The sequence below is a fragment of the Gekko japonicus genome, unplaced genomic scaffold (assembly GCF_001447785.1).
Source record: "Gekko japonicus isolate JY-2015 unplaced genomic scaffold, Gekko_japonicus_V1.1 scaffold22, whole genome shotgun sequence".
NCBI classification, from domain to species: Eukaryota; Metazoa; Chordata; class Lepidosauria; order Squamata; family Gekkonidae; genus Gekko; species Gekko japonicus.
Genome location: NW_015175971.1, coordinates 1,876,016 through 1,901,449, shown reverse-complemented (window position 1 = coordinate 1,901,449; position 25,434 = coordinate 1,876,016). Strand labels below are relative to the sequence as shown.

Below are 25,434 nucleotides of genomic sequence, written 5' to 3'. Positions count from 1 at the left end.
CTGAATATATTGGGCTATCCAGGTCAGGGTGTAGCTTAGGCTGATGCGTGACTGGCACAAGGTCACCCAGCAAGTTTCCATGGTAGAGTCTATATTTGAAACAGGGTCTCCCAGATCCTAGTCTAACCACTACACTACACTGATTTTCAATTAGTTTTGATCTCTCACCCCCCACCCCACCCCCCAGTGTTGTTTGAAGAACTTTTGGCAGCATATTGAACGATAAAGAGTAAAGCTTCAGGTGAAAGTACATAGTTGTCTTATATGAAGCCCAGGTTCCTGTTCAACCAGCCAGTGCTGCTTGCCCTCTCTAGTTGCAGTTTTCCAGGGCCTTGAAGGGATGTTCCCTTCCTTCCTGAGGTTCTGCTCAGTGAAGGTGGCAGGAAATGAAAACCCAGGCCATCCTTTGCACAAAGCACATGTTGTACCTTTGAGCGATGGCCCTGTGCCTTTAATAGTGTAGGAAGGAAAAAGAAGTAAGACCTGGCAGTTGAAGTCTGCCAGCTTCTAATTCAGGTACTGTGGCTTTGTAGAGGTGTGAAGTTCTCCAGCTCTGAGACCATAAGACCACCTACATTTTTCCTCATGTGTTTAAGTGTTGGGCAGAACTTGCTGATTCACCCCATTGAAATGTGGCTTTTGCATCTAACCCGCATTCTTTACAATCCAAGTTTTTCCAACTGAAATCAGTAGGATATATTGATTGTATCCTCTGCTGCTTCCCTTTTACCATCCAGTCTCAGTGATGCTCAAGCCATCAGCAGCTTCTCCTGCGTAAATCCAATGGATTGGCGATTGTGCAAGAGCCACCATTACTATTGGTAATGCAAATTTATAATTGCTGCCGTATACCCTTAGTCTGTTTGCTTTGGTCATGCATCCTTGGTATGTTGCATGAGTCCCGTGGCCCTGATTTGTGCTTAGATATGCCCTCCCTGCTGATCAGAGGGTACACAGTTGTAACTGTCTCTGATTCTGTCTATCTCATCCCTATGGACTTGAAGGAGTCCATGATGATCAACATACATCAGAATTCTGGACAGCAGTGTATTTACAGAATCATGGTTTCATTTAATACGATGGGAAGTCCATTGTGGCACTGGCAGACTGCTTTTCAGAGCTGAGATCTGCTAGAGTTTTGTAGGTGGAGGGAGGATGCAGCAACATTTTCACAGTTTGGCTTTTCAGTTTTTTATCAATTCAATCTTTCTGCATGAAAAATGCCCAACTAATAGGAAATGCTAATATTGTCTGCTATAATGGCCAGAGTTTCTCTCAGGTTTCGAGTATGGAATGGTCTTCCTTCCCCCGGACCTGGTACATTGAGATATAGTAAATACTGGAGATGCGAAGAACTAAATCTGGCTCCTTCTATACACAAAGCAAGTGCTCTACCATCGAACCTTAGTCCTTTCCCATTCTGTCCCTGCATTCCATCAGTATCGGTAGTTAGTTCCAAAGCTGCAGTTCCACCATTGAGTACTGCCCCAGATCATACAGGTACAGGCTGTATAAATTCTAACCGCACATCTTGGCATGCTGTCACAGGGAATAGCAGGCTTGCAACAGTCTCTTCACCGTTCCATGATGTGAAATCCCTTACCTGTCAATCAGATTGTTAGATGGGCTGGTCTGTCTCGCCTGCCATAAGCTCATTAAATCTTAATGTTGAGTCAATACATTGAAATGTATTTTTTATGGGTCAATTTTCCTTCGATTGGTTGAAGCCCCTATGAAGCCTCTCACCCTTAGCCAATTGGAACACAGCCCTTCAGTAACAGTTCAATGACAGCTGTTTGTGCCTTAGCAATAAAAACTCTAGTAGACAAAACGACTGAGGCGCTTGGTACATTAGAAGTGTCACAGCCTTAAAATACTGCTGCAGAATCCGTGTTTGCTGCCTCAGAAGAGACAACTTTAGCTGTGGGGAGAGTTTTAGATTTCTATTCATGCCCAAACATACAGCTTAACGACTCAGGGCTTTAAAGACATCACAGTTGTCTTTAATGTGAACCGCTTGCTGCACCAGCAGTGCACAGAAAGACAAAGCAAAGCTCACAGCTTCAGAAAACTGGAACTTTGATTGTGTGTCTCTCTGGTGGGGGGAGCTGGTTGCTACGTCTGGGGGGGGCATAAATGCTTCAAGAAGAAGTTTTTAAATGGAGCTAAATTTCAGTTTTCACTTTCAGCACATTTACAAAAGAAACCTGCTCAGGAACAGAATGTTACTGTTTACCGCCCTCAGTTTTCTTGCTCAGTTTTTTGAGTGGAAAAAAATCAAGGAACTTTGATTTTAGGATCTTCTGAGTTGCCTTTTCAAGGTTTCTCTGGAGTCTGTGTCTGTTCTCTCATTCCCACATACATGCTTGCTTCAGAGGATCCCTTTGGGGTACACTGTGACTTCAAAAGGGCATCTGCTTCCAGTACTACTCCTTTCATTTTTGTTGTACCTAACTTCATAACCTGAAGCTGATAATAAACAGCTTTTAAAAGTGGACACTTCTGACTAGTTAACACATTAAGCCTCAGTCTGGTTCCTCTACATGAATGGCTGGGGGGGGGGGGGGGAACATATGCAGCTGCCTTTGCTGAATCAAACAATTGGCCCATTTAGCCTAGTCATAATAATATTTGGCTGTTATGTAATACTTTTTCAGTGCAGAATTCTTCTTGCACATTATCTTGTTCTTCCAACATTTCCCATGGAGAGGGTTAGTCCGAGAGAGAGTGGCTTACCTAAGGCCAAGTAGAGGTAAGATTTTGAACCAGGAACTTCCCAGATCACATTGTGTGTGTGTGTGTTTTAAGGGCACTTCTTTTCTTTTGCAAATGTAGCCTCTGGGACTGCTTTAGCAAGTAGGAGAATGGCATTGGGGGGGGGGGGAAGACACATGTTAACCCTTTCCTGCCATTTTTCTCACTGCATAGCCACCTCTGATTTGTGTATGTCCCTTCAGAGGAAAAGTTACAGTTGATCTTATTCCCCCCTCCCCCTTCCAGTGGAGATAAAAGCAGCTTTGAGGTGGCTTTTTGTGTGAGAAAAATTATGGTGGTTGATAGGACTAAAGTCCCCCATACACACACCATTCTCCAGTCCCCAAGACTGCATTTGTGAAAGAGCAAAAAGTTTTTAAAAATAAACACAAAAGAAAACCATCGCATGTAGTTGAGCCCTTAGAAAATAGTGTTGGTGTGACATCGTGGCACTGACTGGCAGCATCCTTCCAAAGTGTTTCAGATGGAGGAAGGTCTTTCCCAGCCATGGAGATGCACAGATGCAAAGTTCATCCTAAATGTTCAGCATCATTCTTGGTTCATCGTATGCTAGGCCAGCCAGATCTTTGGTCTGACTCAACTCACTCTTCTTTAGTTCAGAGATGGGGTCCCCAACCTTTTTGAGCCTGCAGGCACCTTTGGCGTTCTCACACAGCGTGGTGGGCACATCCACAAAATGGATGCCACAGTAGACAGAGACAAACACAAAATGGCTGCTGCAACTTAACCAGTCACACAGGAAAGATCCTAGTGCTGTGGTGGCAGCTGCTGCCAAAGCAACAATTTAAAAAATCTCCACAGCCAGTCAGAAGTCTTGCTGGGCAAAAGAAGGATATTGGATTTATACCCTGCCCTTTACTCAGAGTCTCAGAGCGGTTTACAAACTTCTTTTCCCTTCCCCTCCCCACAACAGACACCCTGTGAGGTAGGTGGAGCTGAGAGAGCTCTCAGAGAACTGCTCTTTTTTAATGCTTTATTTATTATTTTCTATACAAAACAGAAATAGAGAATTGCTCTTTCAAGAACAACTCTGACAAAACTTTGGCTTGCCCAAGGTCATCCAGCAGCTCCAAGTGGAGGAGTGGGGAATCAAACCCGGTTCTCCCAGATTAGAGTCCGCGCACTTAACCACTACACCAAACTTAACCAAAAAGCCCCACTTGGCATCATGTTGGGCCCCCTGGTTCAAATGAAAACATTTTCTCATTCATTCCAGAAAGGAAATAAGGGCTAGTGTAAGAGGTAACAGGGACATGTCCTAAGTGATATTGGGTGTGAGCAGGTTTGCAAGGCAAGATGCCATCCCCTTTGCAGAGGGGTCTTCCAGCCAGTGTGTTAGGCTGCGTGTGTCTGAGCATCCAGGATAAAGGCTCACAAGTTCTCTTTTAGAATGCTTAGGGAGCAAGGGCTCCAAAGGGAACTTTTTCCTGTATAATTAAGACCCAGTGTGGGATTTGGTTAATAGATCTCCAGTGCAGTGGGGGGCACACGGCATTGTTGTCTCAAGGAGGAGCAGAAACACCCTGCATGAAGGGGAGCCATTCTTTGTTTTCTTGTGTGCAGCAAAGGGAAATTCACAGGCTGTGAACTACCCAGCTGCATAAGCAAGAGCAATGGAAATCTGTATTACAGGATTGCTGTAAAGGTTACATCTGGGAGGTGGTGATGTTGCTGTTTGTTACCTCTGTTAGCTTTGGTAACAGATATAAAATGTTAAGTTCACTCTAATACAAGCATTCAGCCCTTTACAACTTGCTGCACCGATGCACATAACATTAACTTCCTCCTCCTCCTCGCTGTAATTAAGACACTTTCCAGGAACAAACGTGAGCCTGCAGGGCCCTGTAGAAGGCTTTTTTTTGTTCTCAAGATCTCTTTCCCCTGTTTTGCACTCCGTCATCATCTCTTCTGCTTCACGGCTGCCTATTGCTGCTTGCACCACCCAAGTCTCTGTTGTCCTGGGGGCAAGAGACAAGCAGCTTCTTTTTCTCCCCTTCTCTTCCTCGGAGCCAAAACTTGGGAGGCTTCATAGCAAGCCTGTGCAAGCAATTTGCCCCGTGGCTGTTTTGTTCATACACACGCACAGCTGAAGCGTCCAGTTCCTTAGTCCTCAGCAGTACTGGGGGGGGGGGAGACCCCCACCCTTGCATAAACACAAGAGCCTCCTGTTTTGGCTCTATTGGACAAGCTAAACAGCCCCAGGGTATGTTGTTTCCACTCCACTTCTCTTTGCGCTTCTAAAGCTCTTTCCTAGTCTCAGACCTTCTGGCTGATGGGAGAGCTTGTGCCGGCAGACGCTAATTAGAGTTTAAACGTGAGATTCATGTATGATATGTTTTTTAAGGGAAGAGATCTCTTCATATGCCTTCTGAAGTTCCTTGCTGAAAAGCAATAGAGCACGCAAACCTGATCACATAGAAAGCCATGACTCCTTTGTGATTACAGATGGACCTCCAGTCCATTGGGTGGGGCTGATGCCTTTATCATAGCCTTCCTCCATGAGGGATGGAGAGCTGCCCATTTCATTTCTGCAACCTGTGTAAGTGCAGTTGGAAACTCTGGCACATGCATGGAGCATTCTCGTTTGTCAAGACTGGGAGTTCAAGAATTGCCTGGCTGAGTTGCTAGGTCCTTAGATCCAGGTTCTTTGTCAACAGTCAGCCAGAGGCTGATAGGCAGGGTATCAATGTGCTGAGCTGTCTTGATGCTCGTCCCCAGCACTTGCTGTTCAGATGCGTACCGCCTCTGAATATGGAGGTTCCATTTTAGCTGTCATAGCTAATGTCGGTCATTTAATGTTTCCTGTTGTGAATTTTTTTACCTGTTCATTATTTTCATTTTTTTTAATATATTCTTTTTTGTGTGTGAGTAGTCTGTGTGTATGCCTGGAAGACATCGTTTACTTCTGGTGACCCCTACTGGGGCTTGGACATTTCAGAGAGGTGGCTTGCTATTGCCTGCCTCTGCATCCCAGCCTTGGTATTCCTTGGAGGTCTCCCATCCAAGCACTTGCCAGGGTCAGCCCCGCTTAGCTTCCAAGATCTGATAAGATCAGGCTTGCCTGGGCTATCCAGGTCAGGGCATTTAAAAAAAATATATATTGACATCCTTTCTTAGAAGCCATCTAAGCTAGTGGGAAGTGCTGCATTGCAGAACAGTGTTCTCTGCTGAAATCAGTGTGTCTTACGTGTTTGTTTTAGGGCTGTCCAAATGAGTCAGGAATCAGGTGGTGGTGCGAGTTTGGTGATATGCCAAGCCAATATGAAGTCCTAGAGTCTGTTTCTAAAACTCTGATGGCACCCATCAAAGAAGGGAACGAGATATTTGGGATCTGGACCTGTAGTTCTTGTCCTTCTTGTCCATATGAATGAGAAGAGCTGTATAGGAAGCAGGTTATTACACAGTTACAGGAGCTTGGATGGGGCTCTGCTCCATTTATTTATTTCTCACAGTTCCCCCCCCCCCACTTCTTCCAAGGGCCTCAAAGCAATCTATCTGACTTCTCTAACTTCTTCCAGTTTTGTCATTACCACAGTCCTGTGAAACGGATTGTGCTGGGAGAAAGTTACTACTAGCCCAAGATCACCTACTGGGCTTCACGGATTTGAATTTAGCTCTTTCCACTAAATGGTGTAGAGAGAGAGAGAGAGAAGGCAAAACTCCTTTACTGTAAACACTGCTGAGGAAGAGGGAAGTTCAGCAAAAACTCCTTTACTGTAAACACTCATGAGGAAGAGTGAAGTTTAGCAGGTACAGCTTCCCACCCACCCCTTGCCAAAATTTCCTCTTGTCCACCTGTTTTCCCATTGACCACAATAGTTTTTAAAATGAGGAGAAAGGAGGACGCAGTTTTAAAAAATTCAGTAGCGAGTATTTTGTAGTAATTGGAGGAAGGGTATGGCTAGGATCTTCAGCTGTAGGCCCTTGTGCGGTCCAGTCTCTCAAATGAGCACTTTGATAACTGGAGAGGGTCCATAGATATGCTAACCCTCTAAGCTCTGAAGCTCTGTGTGCAATTTTTTTTCTTCATGAGCCAAACCATAAAAGTTGTGAGCAAGCCTACATTTATTTATTTATTTTTAATTTCAGTTTATGGACATACAAAACATACATGCAGAACTCAAACATGGAGCAACTATGAGATGTGTGGCTTTTTAAAATAATTCTAGAAATTTGATGAAAGGTCTTTCTCTGAAACTATCATATCTGATGTAGGGAACTTTGACTCTCTAAGGGTGCGTTCAGACGGCCGCTGTGTTATTAAAAACAATGTTTAAACAGTGCCTAGTTTTAGTGTTAAGACGAGTTCAGGATCTCACGGAGGCCAGTTTTGTGGTAAACATTTAAAGGGAAGTGTTCCTTTAAAGTTTAAAGGGAAGTGTTACAGCAGTCGGGTTGAAATGGAAATCGCTGTTCTGCTAGGGTTGCCAAGTGTACTCACCCTTGCCGGCGGGGGAGCCTTGCCGGGCTCCAGGAGCTCTCCCAGGACGTGCACGCGCGCGCCACCAGCACGTCACAGGAAGTGACATGCTACGTCGCTCACGTTGGGGGCGTGGCCCAGATCATTGGGGGGAAATCATATGGTTCCCCCCGACAATCTGGGCCACGCCCCCAACGTGAGCGACGTGGCTGCGTCACCTCCTGTGACACAGCTTCGGGGGGCGGAGTTCCCCCCGGGGCCCGATTCCACCGCGGCGGAAATCGGGCCTCCAAAGCGGGGGTTTCCCCACCCCCACTTAGCAGCCCTATGTTCTGCGCACGCACGAAAATTTTAGTTCTACAGATGCCGCCTGTGCGCATGCCCAAACTGAGAGAGAGAGAAAAAAAACCATCAACGCACGCTCCTGTGTGTGGACGGCGGGGAGCGATGTGGCTGCGCAGCGATCTGGAACAAGGTGGTGAGTGTGACCGCAATTCTCCAGGTTAAAACACACACACACACACGGGGCCGGAGCCGTTTAACCCACTCTCAGCATGCCATCTGACCGCACCCTGTGGCTCATACCCTGACAATCTGGTGGCCTCTAGGGTGCTACTGGACTTGAATATAGCTATTTTCTCAGCCTAACATACGTCACAGGAGGAAAAGCAGAATAAAATTGTAATTGATAAATGATCATATACATAAAGGCATAAAGCCCCTCTTAATTTCTTAGTTCTTCAGTCCATTTAAGTATATACCTGCTGTCATCAAGAGGTCTCTCAGATTCTGCAAATTCAAGGTTATTTTCAGACTGTACATGTGTTTATTAGCTGTATTTTGCTGAGTATTTGTTATTCTATGCCAAATTAATGAAAATTCCTCAGTCCACAGGCCATTAAATTTTACTAAACCTGCTTCATGAGTATTATGTATGGCCCCAGGAGCTGAGCATACTGCCCAGCAAAGAAAGAATTATGTGTGATGAGCTTAAAGCTACCTTTCCTTTTCATTGTGCAATTATATACTACATGTACAGTGAGAGAGAGAGCATCCGGCAAGAATAAAAGCAGCTTTGAGCTGCTGGCACAACATCTTATCTATTTCCTGAAATTTTTCTTGACAGTGAAATATTTTGGCAAGCAGTATTCTCTGGCTCCCACAGTAGACACCACTTGCAGGGGGGGAGCACATTAAAAACCATCTAAGGTACACACACACACCCCTCTCCCATCACAAGCATAAAGTCAAACTACAAATCTACTGCCTGCCTTAAAATCTGGGTAGCTGAGGATGAGAAAGGTTGTGTTTTTTTGCCATTGAATTCTTAGACAATGATAATTCTATGGGTCACTTATATTTTCAATTACATTTTCACAGTGACCCCTACAGCAACCCTGTGAGGAAGGCCAGTATTATTTCATTCCACAGTGTGGACTGCCCAATTTACTTAAACAAAATATTTTCAGGGAGTAGCCATGCTTGCCTGCAGTAGGATTTGAGTGCAGTAACACGTGGACATGAGTTTTGTCAGGGTATAAGCTTACAAGAGTCACAAAAGCTTATAACCTAAAAATCTTGTTGGTCTTTAAAACAGGGGGGCAAGACTGGGAGGGCTTCTGGAGTTCTGGCACCATTGTTGGAACTCAGATGGCACCTGGATTTTGGCCACTGTGTGTGACACAGACTGTTGGACTCGATGGGTCACTGGCCCATGTTATGTCCTTAAAACTGCTACTAAAAGGACACCCCCACCAGGACCTCCATCCTCCCAACTCCCCCCTTATATCCTTCATCTCCTTCCCCCTGCTCCTGAACCTGAAGGAGCCTTCTGCCCCACTGGCTCCAGGGTGCCCCCCCCCCCCACGAGGCAACAACTGCTCACTCAGCAGCACGCAGAGCCCAGCTCCTCCCCCCCCCACTTCCACCCACCCCAACCAATCTCGAGAGGCCTTCTGCCCTGCCGCCTCTCCAGGCCAGCCACCCACCCCACGTATAGCTTTAAAGCCCATTGGAGGAGAGAGAAATTTACAGCCTGGCTAGGGTCCTTCTGACCTTTCTCCTGGGCAGAGGGAGAGGGGGAGACTCACGTGGCGGGGCAGGGCAGCAGATCTTCTTGGGTGGCAGCAGCTCTGCTAAGTCCCAGATTCCCCGCTGGCACTACTGGCAAAGCGGGAGGGCTCTTCCTGGAGTCCTGGTTGGAACAGGAAGAAGGGCTGGGCCTGCACAAGCACTCCCCTTTATAGGGCCCACAGCCGGGCACTGGACCTCCAAAGCAGTTGACGAGTAGCTAGTGAGGCAGCAGCCAGGCAAGTTGATGAGTGGAAGGGCGGGGCTGCCCACTCCTTGGACCTGTGCGCTGGGATGAAAACTCCTGCGCTGACACTAGGATCTCGGTGCGCTAGCACACCCCACAGGGAACACTGTATGCCGGTGTTCTGTTTGTTCATCTCAGCGCTATTAGCTTAGCAAGTCTGAGGGAGACGAAGAATAATAAAAGTACAGACTGTGAAGGGTTCCAGGACTTAACCTGACTTCCCACAGCCAGTTGTCTGCGCCTCCCTTGGCCTGCTTTTCTCTCTCGTTCTGCTCCTTCTGTCACTTCTGAGTCTGTAAGGAAGCAGATTTTGGCTTCATGTTGTATTAAGTTGCAAATGGGAAATTAATGGGGTTTGTTTTGATATCGGCATATAAGGTACTGTGTAGAGCAAGCCTTTCATAGTGCATATAAAGGCAGCTGTTTATTAAGATGAATTGTGAATATGATTTCATTTTTAAGAGTGTGGGAGAAGTAATTTTAGAAGGGGGGGAATGAAATGTCTTGCGAAGAGAGCACTGTCACCTGTAATTTAGACCTTTCTGATCAGCATACCTTTGCAAGAGAGAGATACCATAGTTTGCTTTCCCATTATCAAGGCTGTGAGATAGCTGGCTTGTGCCTCTGCAGTTGAATCTTTTGGGGGTGGGGGACCCTTCTCACTGTTGTCCTCCCTACCAAGGGACAGAGCCCTTGTCAGGAGTGTGTCAGTGAAGTGCAATTAGAATTAGTCTGAGAGTTGCTGAAGAGGGTGGGGGAAAGAACAGGCATACATTTTAATCTGTAAGCACAATTCAGAGAAACCACTGCTTCCCTTGTACATACCTGTGTTGTGCGGAGCTGGGGCTGACTTATGGTTTGATTATGTGGGAGGTGTGTGTGTATTTTGGGGGACCTTGGATCAGTCACAGCTCTCTCAGAGCTGTTCTCTCAGGAGCAGCTCTCAGAGCTCTCTGAGCCCCATTTACCTTACAGGCTGTCTGTTGTAGGGAGAGGAAGGGAAGGAGATTGGAAGCTGCGCTGAGACTCTGAGTGAAGAGTGGGGTATAAATCCAACTCTCCTCCTCCTCGCCTTATTTCAGGTCTCGCCCATATAACAGCAAGGCTAGAGAGTCTTAAAAGACAGCTGGAAAATAAGTGTGAGGTGTGCTCCCCTCTGCCACCTCCAGGTTCCTTGTACTCCTTCTGCGTGTCATTAGTGATACTACCAGGACTGCTGTAATGTTCTGGTCTGCAATGTTAGTGTATTGTTAGTGTACATGTTTTTCAATGTACAATGGTCCCTTTACTCCAAGGTCGGGGACAAAGGGTGGCAATTGGGGATCAGCGGTCCCAGAGGTGGGCCCTGGAATGTGGCGTTCCTCAGGGGGCAGTGCTATCCCCGATGTTGTTTAACATCTATATGCGCCCCCTTGCCCAGATTGCCCAGAGTTGTGGGCTGGGTTGCCATCAATATGCTGATGACACCCAGCTATATCTGATGTTGGGCGGCCAGTCAGACTCCACCCCAGATGACTTGCATAGGGCGTTACAGGCTGTGGCTGGGTGGCTCAGGCTGAGTCGGCTGAAATTAAACCCGGCAAAGACGGAGGTCCTGGGGCTGAGTCGGGCTGGTTCGGGGTTGGGGCTCCCTCTCCCGGCCTTCGATGGGACGCCTTTGGTGTCAGCGTCGAAGGTTAGGAGTTTGGGGGTGCGCCTGGACTCCTCTCTGACAATGGAGGCCCAGGTAGCAGCCACTGCCAAGTCGGCATTTTACCACCTTCGGCTGGCAAGGCAGTTGGTTCCCTTCCTCGACCGGACTGACTTGGCCACGGTGATCCATGCGACGGTCACCTCAAGGCTAGACTACTGTAACGCTCTCTACATGGGGCTGCCTTTGTCGCAAATTCGGAAGCTGCAAATGTTCAAAATCTACTTTATGCACGAAATGGTCTCCTTTTTTAGAATATGTCTTCAATAATGACACCTCTAAATTTGCTGTTCCTTCTCAGTATGTTGCAGTATTTCATTATATGTAATTTTGTGTTGGTCAATAAAAATAAGAAAAAAAAAATTGACCATGACTAAGAACAGGGCGTTTTCGGTGGCGGCTCCTATCTGGTGGAATGAGCTCCCAGAGGAGATCAGGGCTCTGCGGGACCTAGGACAGTTCCACAGAGCCTGCAAGACGGAGCTCTTCCGCCAGGCTTTCGAATAGGAGCCGCCGCCACCACCAGTATACCATCAATGTAAATAGTATATTATCGACGCCCTGGAGGACATCTGGACATGGGCATGGATGACCAAAGCCCTAAATACTCTTTTTCGCATCATGGGCAAGACTGGGACGTCTAGAAGACCACCATCTTGTTTTTAGATAGCTCTGCTTTAGATTGGTTATAAATTATGATGTAATTTTAATATTTGTATCGTTTTTTACTGTTTTATTGTTTTATCAACTACATGTTGTTAGCCGCCCTGAGCCTCCGGGGAGGGCGGGATATAAATGTAATAAATAAATAAATAAATAAAATGCTTTACAACATTGGCATTCGTAACACGAGCAGAATTAGAATCTCAACTCTATACATGATCCAGTTCGACATAAAATAGCTACAAATGCTGTGTCAGTTATTCACAGGATTGTTTCAGGGAAGAAATGCTTTTTAAGTTTTCATTTTCATTTTCAAAAACTGAATAGTTTTCGTTTCAGTCCCCATTGGAAATGCAGCTTCCTTTTTTCTATCCCCCCCTCCCTCCCTTATCGTGCTGTGAGTGGGGGTGGCTGCAGTCACTCCACCAGAAAGCCCAACAACCAGGCACTGGGCTGGCCAGCCAACCAACTGGGAGAGTGGGAAGACAATCCCTCACCCCATCTCCTTGGGAAATGTAGTGCTCAGGGTGGTGAATTCACTAAGGGTGGCAGGGGGAGAGCAATTCACTCCCCGCTTGTTGGCCAGCAGGAGCCCTGTATAATTGTGCCTGGCTGTTAAAACAGGTAGCAGCAGCCCATAGCATTGGGGGGTGGTTGTGAGGAGGAATCAAGGGAGCCCCTTCTCCTCCCTCCAACCCCAAAGCCACAAATGGCTGATTAGCGTACATTGTGTTTCCCATTCATTTTTCATTGTCCCATTGAATGGCAAAAATGTACCTCAAGGATTTATTTTTTCACTTCTTTGGAAGTAAATTCGCATCCTTGCTTTGTGAGCAGGAACCATCCCATCCACTGACCTTCTCCAGAAGAAGTACTTTCAAATACTAGCGGTGTCACTCTATTAGATTATTAGCAAAGTCCACAGGCACCCATGGCATCTCAAAAACTGAGATGCCTTGGCAATCGTGTTCTTACTTCTAGATTTTCAAGTCTGCTTTTCGGTGTTCTCCAAGTAACAATTTCCATGGGAGGGATTCCAGACACACCCCTGCAACAGAAACACCCCTGCAATTTTGTTCCCTAGCTGGCCCCCCAAGGCTAGCCCTAGTAAAACAAATGCAAGGCCATCTTACGATTTCCAGATTTCATAATCCATTCCCTTTAATTAGGAACAGAGAATCAAAGTGTGCACTGCAAACAAGCCAGCAAAAGCACGACAGAATTTCTGTTCGCTCTTTGTGGTCCATAAATTTGCCGCTTCCCTTGGTTTTCGATAACGATGCTTCGGTGACCACCGATCCTGTCACAGATCAAATGTGCATCTCCCGCAAGTAATAGTCCTTGTCAGGGAGAAAATCGGAGCCACCATCTCCACACAGTTGCGCATCTTGATGATTTAAGTAATTTATTGTCCTTTTTTATTTAACATTGTAATTAACATGATAAATAAGTGCAAGGGTATTGTTTGAAATGTAATATACAGTTAAGCCCAATTAATTAATTGGCCTTCAGTGATTGGGAGCAGAATGATGTTCTCTGTGTGTGTGTTTTTTTAATGTGAAGAGATAGTTTGTTTTAATGAAAAATGTGCTACTAAATAGCTTTATTTTCCCCCCACCACAAAACTTCTAATTCTTTCATCTTCTCAAGCAGAGAAAGGCTTGGAAGGATCAATACCAGAATGCCTCATGAGTGATGTTATATCAAGCATTTAAAATTCTTTAGCATCCTAAAGAAGTATTCATTTGGGTATTATTTTATTTCATTCTTGCCTTCTTAAAGCAGCAGCTTCCAAACTGCCTCTTAGGAATCCTGAGGTTCCTTAGATTTTTATTTGTGATTCCTTAAGGAGCTTCCTCAAAAGGCAACATGACCAACCACTATTGATCTCTGGGGTTGCCAGGCCTCCCCCCCCCCAGTCCAGGTAGGGGTCTCCTGTTTTTTGGACACTCCCCCCCCCAATTACCCCCCTCTTACCTCCGAGAAGCCAGAAATAACCATGACGTGCATACATAACAGAAGTGACGTGGGGATAGTGGGCGGCGACACTCTGTTTTTTGGGCGAAACTATGATTTGTAGCTAATTCTACCAATGAACATAAAATTGAGACAACTTCAGAGGATGGCGGAAGACAGGAAGGCCTGGCATGATCTGGTCCATGGGGTCGCAAAGAGTCGGACTCGACTATATGACTGAACAACAACAACTACCATAGAATTTTGCCCAAAAACCAGAGCGTAGCCACCTGACGTGCCTACGTCACTTCCTGGTGCTTCTCCCCATTCCCGGAAAGCTCCCTCCAACCCAGCCCCACCAGAGCATCATTGGGACCTGGCAACCCTATTGATGTGGCCTCTTTAATGGGACCTGGCAACCCTCTTTAATGTGAACATAAGAACATAAGAGACGCCAATGTTGGATCAGGCCAATGGCCCATCTAGTCCAACACTCAGTCACACAGTGGCCAAAAATACCAGGTGCCATCAGGAGGCCCAGCAGTGGAGCCAGGACACTAGAAGCCCTCCCACTGTTTCCCCCCCTCCCAGCAGCAAGAATACAGTGCATCACCTGCCCCAGCCTGAGAGTCCCTTTCTATACCTTGTGGCTAATAGCTACTGATGGACTTCTGCTCCACATGCTTATCTAATTCCCTCTTGTGAACTTCTGGATGTGTTCTAGGGTTCATGCTCCTAATTTACATTGGGTAACAGAGAGGCCCCAGAGGTTGGACCTCTGCTTTGCATATACTGTATGCTTCCTAGAACACATCCTCAGGTTGTCTGTGTGATGGGCAAGGCCAGGTATGCAGGGGAAATCCTCTGTGGGTTAACTGACATGGAAAGAGCTCTCTGAAAGTATGAAGCTTGAGACCACTGTTTTGTCCACTGTGTGTTGGTCAGGACATGCCCGTGCCCCATCACTTCCCAGCAAAGGTGAGGGCTTTAGTTTTGGAATGAAATCAGCAGGTTGCGTTCAGCTGATAAGATACTCTTAGAACAGCAATGGATGTAAAGAATGTTTCTAACACACGCCCTGACCTAGATAGCCCAGGCCCAATCTCGTCAGAACTTGGAAGCTAAGCAGGACCGACCCTGGCAAGTACGTGGAAGGGAGACCTCCAAGGAATACCAGGACCAGGATGCAGAGGCAAGCGATAGCAAGCCACCTCTGAAATGTCCAAGCTCCACTAGGGGTCGCCGGACGTCAGCCATGACTTCCAGGCTCACAAGCATGCACACACACAGACAAAATACTCACCAGCCACCCCCCATGTTTCTAACATAGATAGCATTAAATCCTACCTCATTGAAACGTGAAGAACACAAAGGTGACAACTTCTATATTCATGATTATTTTAAATATAAATGCAGTAGGTAGAAGAAGAAGAGGAGATTGGATTTATACCCCGCCCTTCACTACCCAAGGGAGTCTCAGAGCGGCTTACAAATTCCTCTCCCTTCCCCTCCCCACAACAGACACCCTGTGAGGTAGGTGGGGCTGAGAGAGCTCTTGACAGAAACTGCTCTTTTTCAAGAACAGCTGTGCCAGAACTATGGCATGCCCAAGGTCATCCAGCAGGTGCAAGTGGAGGAGTGGGGAATCAAATCCGGTTCTCCCAGATTAGAGTCCGCGCACTTAACCACTACACCAAACTAGGTGATGCTGGTTGATCTGTTCAGCATTATGATTTTGTTCCCTCTCCACATACATACACATGGGTTAGCACAAACACAGTCTTGCCGCTTCAATTAATCAGTCAATCAATTTATTTATTTATTTATTCGACCAACGACCCGCACAAATCAGAAACAAAGCTATACAATAAAATCATTGGTGCGGGGGGGGGGGGAATTGGTCCAACTAATTACCAATAGTTGGCAAATCTCTAAAACTTAAAATCCGTATATAAAATTTCACAACAAATTTTACAAGCTGATGATTTTTTTTAGCACAGCTAATGATTAGCACCCATTAAAACCTTCTTTAAGATATCAAAATCAGAACATCCTGGATAATTATTAACCGAACTTCCTGATAAAAGTGACAATAAAACAGTACATGAAGGGAGAGAACCTGTCCGTGTGGCACTGAAGAGGTGGAATCAGAATCTTGCCACTTAATTGTACCTTGCACTATACACTGTGGTATAATTTTTACCTTTAAGTCATGTTTAAGGGATTCAGTAACTCAACCTCCTGTTTATGGGGGGAGGGGAAGCACATGTGCCCTGATCTTGAGGTGCCAGTTGTTTACCCAGATTCAGATCAAGAGTCCATCTCTTTCCATCAGTGGCCACTCAGATGTCTCAGGAGGCCCTGAGCTGGTGCCAAAGCCTGCCCTATTGCGTCCCACACAGCAACTGGTATTCAGAAGTATACTGCCTCTGAACATAAAGGTTTCATTTAGCCATCAGAGCTGGTAGCCATTGATGGACCTAAATCATGAATTTTTTCTACTCTTGTAATAGGTTAATAGCTCCACTGGAGCAAGAATAGATTACAGTTTTGCAGTGTTCCCCTGTGGACCATCCTCTACTTCCAAGTCTCTTTTTGTGCTCCAAACTATGAAATAGTTTGCTTCTGGCTGAGCATGGCCCAGAAATTCCAAAATAACAGGGACCAGTACAGGAGAACTCTAGGGAAAAGGTACTGATTAACTTTATCTGATCCGAGCAGATCTCCTCAGTGTCCTACTTTCTGTCTCTTTAGTCTTATGCATCAGGAATCCAAAGTGATTCCCATGAGCACTTTTGTTTTTGTTGCAGACCACTGCAGTTAAAGCATCATCATCATCATCATTATTTTGGGCTTCAAAAGGGTATCCTAGCAACAGCAATATGTGCATCTTCTGTCCAGTCTCTCCAGTTAAACACAGATGCACGGGCAGCTGCAGACTAAAGACAGAACTGTGCATTACCAGAGATGCAGGCTTGCCACTGAACACAGCTTCCCATGCTGTTCTTCCCCCCAGCCCCCATGACAATATCATGTGGGCTGGCATCCTGTGATCTCTTCCCTCTGACTACAAGCTGTAGCTGAACAGCAGAGATTTAGAGTCCTTCTGTGTTACAGCCATTTTGGGTGACAGGGTTCAGTAATACGCAGGGCTATTTTTGGGCAGGAACGCACAGGAACGGAGTGCCGGCTGGCTTCCAAGTTGGCCACACCCAGCAGGAACTCATTAGCATAATAGGCCACACCCAACAGCAGAAACTCATTAGGATTGGCTACATTAGGGGTGTGTGGCCTAACATGCAAAGGAGTTCCTGCTCCAAAAAAAAGCCCTGGGTTTTGACAACAAACAAGGTAAACAGAATAAGAAGCAAAAGGTGGGTGTGGCTGGATGAGCACACTTCTGGTAACATGGGGGTGTGGCCTAATATGCCAATGAGCTGTGCTGTCAGAGGTGTGGCCTAATATGCGAATGAGTTTCTGCTGCTGGGTGTGGCCTATTATGCTAATAAGTTCTTGCTGGGCTTTTTCTACCAAAAAAGCCCGTATTTCTGCTGCTTTGGGTGCTGCTTTGCCACTCCTACTACAGTGGCTATCCTATGTCTCCAGTGTCCCTCACAGTTTCAAAACCTCATCCTTCTTCTAAGGAGCTCAGGGCACTATGCATGATTCCACTCACTCTCATTTTATCCTCACCATAATGCAGTAAGATAAGTTAGGCCAAGTGACTGAGCCTAGGTAACCTAGTGAACTTCGTGGCTGAAAAGTGATTTGAATTTGAGTCCTCCTGGTCTTAATCCAACCCTCTGACGATTACAAAACACTTAGTGTATAGTTCTGCCTTCAAGAGCCCAGGACTTGCTTTGTGGAGTGCATTGACCTCCAGGCTTCCGAGGAACAGCAGGGGAGAAAACCCAGCATGTTGTTGAGCTGCCTTGGAAGACATTCATAAATCCCCTTTTTAGTGAGTGATGTCTTCCCATATGGGTGTAAGCAGCACCTTCGTCAAGGTAGACTGCAGCTTCCCTTTGATTTGATTTGGATTTCTTTATTGTCTTTTGCGGTAATGGGCAAGATAATGTGTGGTGTCGTTTATTTTTTGCATTATCTTTTAAAAAAATCTTCTAGACTCCTGCTTATGACTGGAATTCTATTGTTGCATGCTCTTAATTTTTGTTTTATTTGAGGCTTCAGCTTTCCCCCCAAATAAGATAGGGGTAGAAGCATCTGAGGAAGGTGAAGGACCCTTTAGCCAGGGAAGGTGGCCTGAAACTAGTAAAGTTGTACTTTTGCCTCTGGGGCAATAAGCAGGTTTTTGGGCAGAGGTTCATCCTCCTCTGCCCAAGTCACCATTGTGCTTGATAGCAGAGTAGGAGAGCGGGGATTTATGCAATGTGTAGTGTTCTCCCAAGCAAAGCCCCCAAAATACTTTAATTGCTTTTTTGCCTTGTTATGTTGCTTTAATTGTAAGCTGCCTTGAGCAGGACTCTGAAGAAACAGCACAGAAATATCCTAAATAAATAAATTCTGAACAAATTTATTAACAAATGGGATGCTTCTGTTTAGAGGTAAAACTATCAAAGCTGAATCTCTGCTCTCAAGGGGGAGAAGGAAGCTGAACCTTCCTGCTCCAGGGATACGATCAGTCTCTGTACATTTCCTTCATTCTCGAAGGCACACATTCCTGTTCGTTGCTCTGAAGCCCTTTGATTACAGTAACTTCAGAGTAAATGCCCAGATACTTCTCTGTTTGGCACAAGTAAGTCGATCAACTCTCTTATTTTTTAAGGAGGAAGGAAGCAAAAATGTTCCACGGTTGCTTGGTGGCTACAAAAAAACTCGTTTTCCCTTCCTTTCCTCCCAGCTTGCAAAAAGATCAGCTGAAGCTGTAAGGCAGTTTGGGAAGGAGGGAGGTTAGGAGCAGTACGGTCCATACTGTACGGACTAGGGATAGCTTGGGGGTAGCCATGGCTTTGGTTGCTGCCAGCCACTCCTGCATTCCAGACAGTGGGCAGAGCTGCTCTCATGCCCATAAGTGCATCTTGACAGTTGAATCCAGACGTCTGCCAAACGTAGCTCCAGGACCACAGTTTCCTACGGAAGGACTGTGTGCAATTGCATGTTTTAATAACTGGACAAATTGTATCTTTTTTGGGGGGGAGGTTGGCACTGGAAGTTAGGGGGCTGGAGAAAGCGGCCGGGCATAGGTATTCAGTTGGATGTGGTGTGCAGGTTAAACATAACGTATGATCCTCTGCTCCTTTCATTGCTTCCAATTAAACCTTGCTTGTTAGTTTAACCTCTAGGTAATCCCATCAAAGAACGGATGTCAAGGCAACACTGCCCACAGTGGCTTTGGATGAGTGGCCATTAATTTTAATTGCCTTGATATTAAAGATTAAGAAGTAGGGGGACTAGCAGGGTGGAAACGATCCGACATCAAGCAAATCCATTCGCTGACCCTTCCCCAGGCTGCAGGGATATTAAAATTTTACTGTGAGAATTAAACAAGCCTTTATTAGTGATGGCTGTTGTTTGATTGGTCCAGAGGTGTGCATAAACACCCGATTCTTATATATCCGCGGACAATATGGTTGACGTATAGAGATTCTGCAATTATGAAACTGTTAATAAAGCCATAATTGGATTGTCCACAGTAATTATTTGCTGGGTTTCATTAATGTATTATTGCTTCCTGACTGACAAGATAATATTAAGTGCAATATATACAATACAGCAACGCATTGTCTTGGGAATGCAGCATGTGAAAAAAGATGCACCTTCACTTACTGCATTTCAAGCTGGTGGGGGGCTTTCATTAATTTGTTAAAGTAAATGCCACAGTTTTGAAGCCAAGAAAGGATTCGCCTCCTTTCTTAGTCCATGTGATTAGGATGACCCAGTCCTGGTTTTTAAGCTGCATTCTGGTGCCCTGGAGAATATTAGCATTGTGTAACAGCTAGGAGGTTGAGTCTATACAGGGATGCATTTGTTGAAAAATTCTCTTCATTCAAATGGCACTGATCCTGATGCAGGGCAGTGCGGTGTCTGGCAAAGCCCAAATCTGTCATCTTTCCTGGACCTCTTGGGAGATGGGCAGGCTTGATGAACACCTGTCAAAAAGCACAGCAGTGAGTGTTGTCTTTCCCTCTGTCTTCACTGAAGGCTCAAAGACATTTTTTGCCTGCAATGTGTTGTTCCTAAACATACGGCATAAAGGCAAATACCTACATGGTTTAGCTTAACAAAGGTAACCTACAAGCTATGGGATTTACCTATGCTCTTTAGTGCTTAGCTCTCCTGTGACATCAGAGCTGCTAAGTTAATGGTAGCCAGAGGGGGACAGGCAGAGGGGACCTCCATTTGCCTGATGTCAGGGCCAGGTCAGCCACTCACAGTTGAGTGATGCTGGAAGGCTATGGGCGTGCCAGAATCTACCACTGGGGAGCAGTTCTCAAAAGTGAACTGCTTAAGTGGAAACCACAGCATCTGGATCTTGGCAACTTGGCAAGTTGGAATGGTCTAGTGGAGGGAATGTCAAGACCTTGCAAAACCGGTTTATGGCGGCACGCTGAGCAGTCGCACCTCCTGGACCTCCCAGGGGTGAAGCTGCGCTCTGGCCGAAGGAGGGGGTGCGCAGGATCGTCACCCCCCCAGAGACCCAGCTGAAGGGGCTCTGGCCATGGGACTCTCGAGGGGTTGCCTCTTCGCCGGCACAATGCCGGGGAATTGAGGCGCCTCTCCGTCCCGAAGGTTCTTCGTGCTATGAGACTGAATGGAACCAAGCGACGCTGACCGGGGCAAGTGCAGGAGGTCGAGCTAAAGAAACAGAGCTTAAACGAGGTCTGAGGACCAACTATGAACGTGAGTTCAATCTAAGCATTTAAATAAAAGGAAAACAAAGCTCCCCAAACCCCCCACGGAACAGAAAGTGAGGCGAGAGAGGGACGGACGCCTCCCAAACGCACGTACTTAAAAGTGAATTGGAGGGGGGGAGTGGAAGAAAAAGTGAATAAAACTGTTAAGAAAGACTTACCAAGGCGAGTTCAAGCGTACAAGCACATAATCAGAGACTTTTAAAATATCGGTTAAAGTAAACAATCCACCAAGTTGGCGGGGAAGAGGATGGAGAAAGAGAAACTTTTAAAAGCAAAAGGGACTGAGAGCCAAAGACCGGAAGCAACCAGCGAGCTGGCAAAGACATTGGCAGAATCCATGCGCTCTCTGCTGGACCAGATGAATAATCTCAAGCAGCAGCTGTCAACAATGAATCAATGTATCACCACCCAGCAAACACAGTTGAGTGAGACACTTAAAATGATGAATCAAACAGCTGAGAAGGTGAAAGAAGTGGACGCCACTGCACAAAAGGTGAAGAAGAAAGTACAAAAGCTGGAAAAGAAGCAAATCTCCATGGAAGATCAGCTGTTACAACTACAAATGGAAAAAGCATTTGATTCTTCGCTTTCAGGGCTTTCCAGAGACTAAAGGAGAGAATCTGAAGGAGAAGATGAGTGAATTATTGGCCCCAATGACAGAGATGAAGGCGGAATCTTTGCCGAGCGATATGGATGTGGCCTACAGGTCATATTCAGGATATATAAAGAAAAACAATCTGCCTGGGGAAATAGTGATAAGATTCTCAAAGAGATGTGTGAGGGATGCAATCTTGAAAGCGGCATCTGGAGCTCCTTTGAAAGTTGGAGATAATGCTATCAGAATCGTAAAAGACATTCCATTTGAAATAAGACAAAGGAGAAAGAAGTACAAAGATTTAATTCTTTTTCTCCAGACAAATGCAATTGGATACAGATGGCTAACACCAGAAGCCGTGAGCTTCAAAATCAAGGATAAAAAGGAAAAGATTGACTGTTCAGAAAGCACAGAAATTTTTGAGAGTCCGGATGGGAGAGTCAGAGGAGGAAGTGAAAGAAGGGATGGACAGTAAGTCCAGCGGCGAGCTGGACTCGGGGTCTTCCGGAGAGGACTCTCTATCAGAGAAAGGGGCAGCCGCCCCTAAAAGTCCTTATAAACTGCGGAAGAGACTGGGCAAGGGGAAATGAAGGCTGAAGGACTCTGAATTGTGCCTTTGAAAAACTTTTTTTATATATACTAGATGCTTAGGGGTCTTTCGGGTTAACAGTGATAGTTAAGATAAGAAAAAGATAATACTATAGTTGAATCAGTTCATAATGGGATTAGCGTGATTGAGAGATAACGTGTGCCAAGCTAACTAGATGATCTCCTCTCTTGGGTTTTTAGATAGTAGTGGGTATCTTTTCTTTATCCCTTAATGTAGTCCCCTTCCCTATTTCTGTTGTAGTTTGTAGTCTTTATAAAAATGCAATTAAAAAATCCCCTCCAGGGGGGGCCAAAAAAAAAAAAAAGACCTTGCGAAACCAAGTATCTGTGTATAAAAACTAAGAATGCATTGAACCTCTGGCATACACAATAACATTCCAGCAGCACTCTAATCTGAGTCTGCTTGGCCTTCTCCTGAAATTCTGTGATACTGTGGGTTTAGGAGGTATCACCGGGGGGAATAGACTACATTTGAGGAATCTGTATGTAACCTTTTAGCTGTCAGAGCACTGCCCTCCCTCCTCATGCACTGCATCAGAAGATCACTGCTCTAGAGAACCATCACTGCATTTGCAACATCAACCAGAATTACACCTCTCCTTACGTACATCTCACACCTATGTGCATAACTTAGAACCAAGTGTTGCCATACGTGCAGCTTTGGAAGGAAAGGGTAAAGAACAAACATAGGTCTATAGAGAAGACCAACAGCCAGCACTCTCCCAGCTGCTTCTGTCCAACTGTCTTGCTAGCCACCTTCCCCACCATTTTGGTGTACATTTCACTGGCCAATAATTATGATGATCACCTAAATTACAACTGCAGTAGAAGCATTTGGCCAAGGACTTTTATTTCCATTAGATTGGTGCCCTGGTATGAATACAAGAGCACACAGCCTTGGCTGCTGGTGAGATGGGGAATCTTTCAGTTATTTACTACAGTTATTAATTACGAATGTTCTCCTAATGGCCAAGACTAGAAATAGTTTCTGCATGCCGTTTTCCCAGAGGCTTTGTTTCAGTTGCTCTGTCCATGACCTTTGGGCGGGTTAATAGGTAGAGCTTTAGAAGCTGGCTTGGCAGCGGCACAGCCATCTTCAAAGGGCGATGACAAAGCAGCATTTCATCTGTTTATTGATTTATTTTAGCCCTCTTGTTTCACAGCAGACCAAGCTCCGTTCTGTTGGCAGTACTGCCAAGGTTGTTCCAGCCTCCAAAACAAAGAACAATTGCATTCTCCCTTAAATTCCCTTGTTCTCTCCATGGCCTAGCATCACTTTTATTGCCTGTTTTCAGCTTTCAGACCTAATGGCTGTTTCCTTGGCAAACACTTTGCTTCAGATGTTTGTGGGGGGGGGGGGGGGGGGGGGTTTTGCTCGTGGCAAAGTTCAAGATGGCTGCTGTTGTGAAAATGTAGTTCTAAGAGCCAGAAGATCGTAGCCATAGGTACAGGTAGTCAGCCGTGTGGGTTTGAAGCAGTAGAACAAATTTAGAGTCCAGTGGCACCTTTAAGACCAACAAAGGTTTATTCAAGATACGAGCTTTCGTGTGCAAAGCACACATAGGTAGTTGAACAGAACCTTTACAGCGAGAGCAAGGAGCAGCCAGGCATCCTTTGCTCATCCATGGATCCAGCTCCAGCTGAAAGTCTTCTCCATCCGGCTAGTCCTAGTGTGGGTGGGGGCCATCGGAGAGAGGGAAGGAAGTAGCCAGGGACCCCTCCCTCCATTACAGACCAAGGTCCAGCTAAGAACCTTTCCCTCCAGCTTCCAAATGCCATCAGATGTACAGTAGAATGTGACAAGCGTTCCTCCATCCAGATTAGTGGAGAATTCTCTTCCCTCCTTCTGAATCTCTAATTTTAATTGTCATTTGTGGTTTTGATGCTGCTTTGCAAGCCAATTGTTGGGTGAAACATGAAATAAAAATACAACAAAGGCAACATACCTTTGGATGCTGGGAATGACTGTAGCCTTCAAAGGTGAATGACTGTAGCCTTCACACCCTGTTTGTGAGTTTCTCAGAGGCATTTGGCTGGCCACTGCTAGAGTGATCACTTGGATCAGACTTCGTCTTCTTACCACATGTGGATTTGCCTTACTACTAGAGCTGTCAGTCATTTGAAGGAGTTTTAGTTGATGGATAGACTACTTTTTAACTGATCAATAAATTAATTAAATTTGAATAAACCTGTGGATTACCAAAATGGCAATACAGATGCCTGTGGAGTGTGCCAGTGTAAAACTCTGTCTCACTCTGGTGTGGCCAGAAATAAGAGCATTCAGAACGGGTAGGCACCTCTTGAAATGTTCACATTAGTTGTCCTTGAGTGTGATGACAGATTTTTGGTTCTTCCTCCCTTTTTATTTTATACTTTCTTCTCTTTGACAGGTATCTAACTGGTTTGGCAACAAGAGAATCAGGTACAAGAAGAACATAGGGAAATTTCAGGAAGAAGCCAATCTCTACGCAGCAAAAACAGCGGTGACTGCAGCGCATGCCGTGGCAGCAGCTGTCCAAAACAACCAGACAAACTCCCCCACTACACCAAACTCTGGTATGTGCCAGCATCTTTGCCTTGCCATGGCCTGATTTACATCTGCCAAGCAGTGCAGGAAGGAGAATTTCTTTTCACAGAAGAGCAGGACTTTCTTAGCTCCTTCATCAAGTTTGTTCTGGGGTGGAGTTTCCCTAAGGAGTGCCCTTCAGTGACCAAGCAGGGCTATCTCAGGAATTCTGTTGTGTCAAATGGGATGAGCCATCCCTTAAAACAATCCATAGCTACAGATCAAAGATTTGACTCACTCATTGAAATGACCTCAAGAAATCCAGCTGATGTGTGCTCATGCTGAGCAGTTAGAACGTTTGTAAATCTTCTGTTGTTGTTGTTTTTTGGAGGGGGGGAGCCAAATGGCTATTAAGACTCGACAAAGCCAAATGCAGAGTTGAGTGGGGGCTGCCAGAGCACATGAAAAATTGCTCACACTTGAGTCTCTCCTCGATACTGAGGGGTCCATATTTTTTTTTTTTTTACCATTCTTCCTTTGCCCCAGTTTTTCTCATAAACAATCATGGCTTTTTATTACCGATTACTTTCATCCTATTCTTCCCCCAAGGAGCTTAGGGCAACATTTTTGGTTCTCCTCTTCTCCATTTTGTGTTCTGTTCTATTTAGATCAATTCATACCCTGCTTTTCATCCCTGTGGGAATCCAAAAGGGCTCACAATATTGTTCTCCCCACTTCTATTGTATTGTCACAACAGCCCTGTGAGGTAGCTTAAGGCGAGAGAGGAGCTGGCTGAAAATGACCCAGTCAGCTTTCATGGCAGAATGGGAATTCGAGCCTGGGATCCTATCCCGAAACCCTAACCACTGCATCATGCGATATCCTTTCGAGGCAGGGTAAGCTGAGAGAGAATTATTAGCCCCAGCTGAGCTTCATGGCTGAAAAGGAGATTTTAACTTTTATATTTTATTTCATTTTATTATGTTTGATTGATCGGACGTCCTTCGCTGCAAGCAGTGCTCAGGGAG

The 25,434-nt window shown here is 45.6% G+C and overlaps 1 protein-coding gene across 1 annotated transcript in view; it reads left to right on the top strand.

Moving 5' to 3' along the window:
• PBX3 (pre-B-cell leukemia homeobox 3) overlaps nt 1–25,434 on the top strand; it is a 269,677-nt gene that overhangs the window by 228,666 nt on the left and 15,577 nt on the right. The window contains exon 6 of the mRNA XM_015426062.1: nt 24,291–24,456. Within this exon, the coding sequence (XP_015281548.1) occupies nt 24,291–24,456 (166 nt within the window). The remainder of the gene's footprint in view (nt 1–24,290; nt 24,457–25,434) is intronic.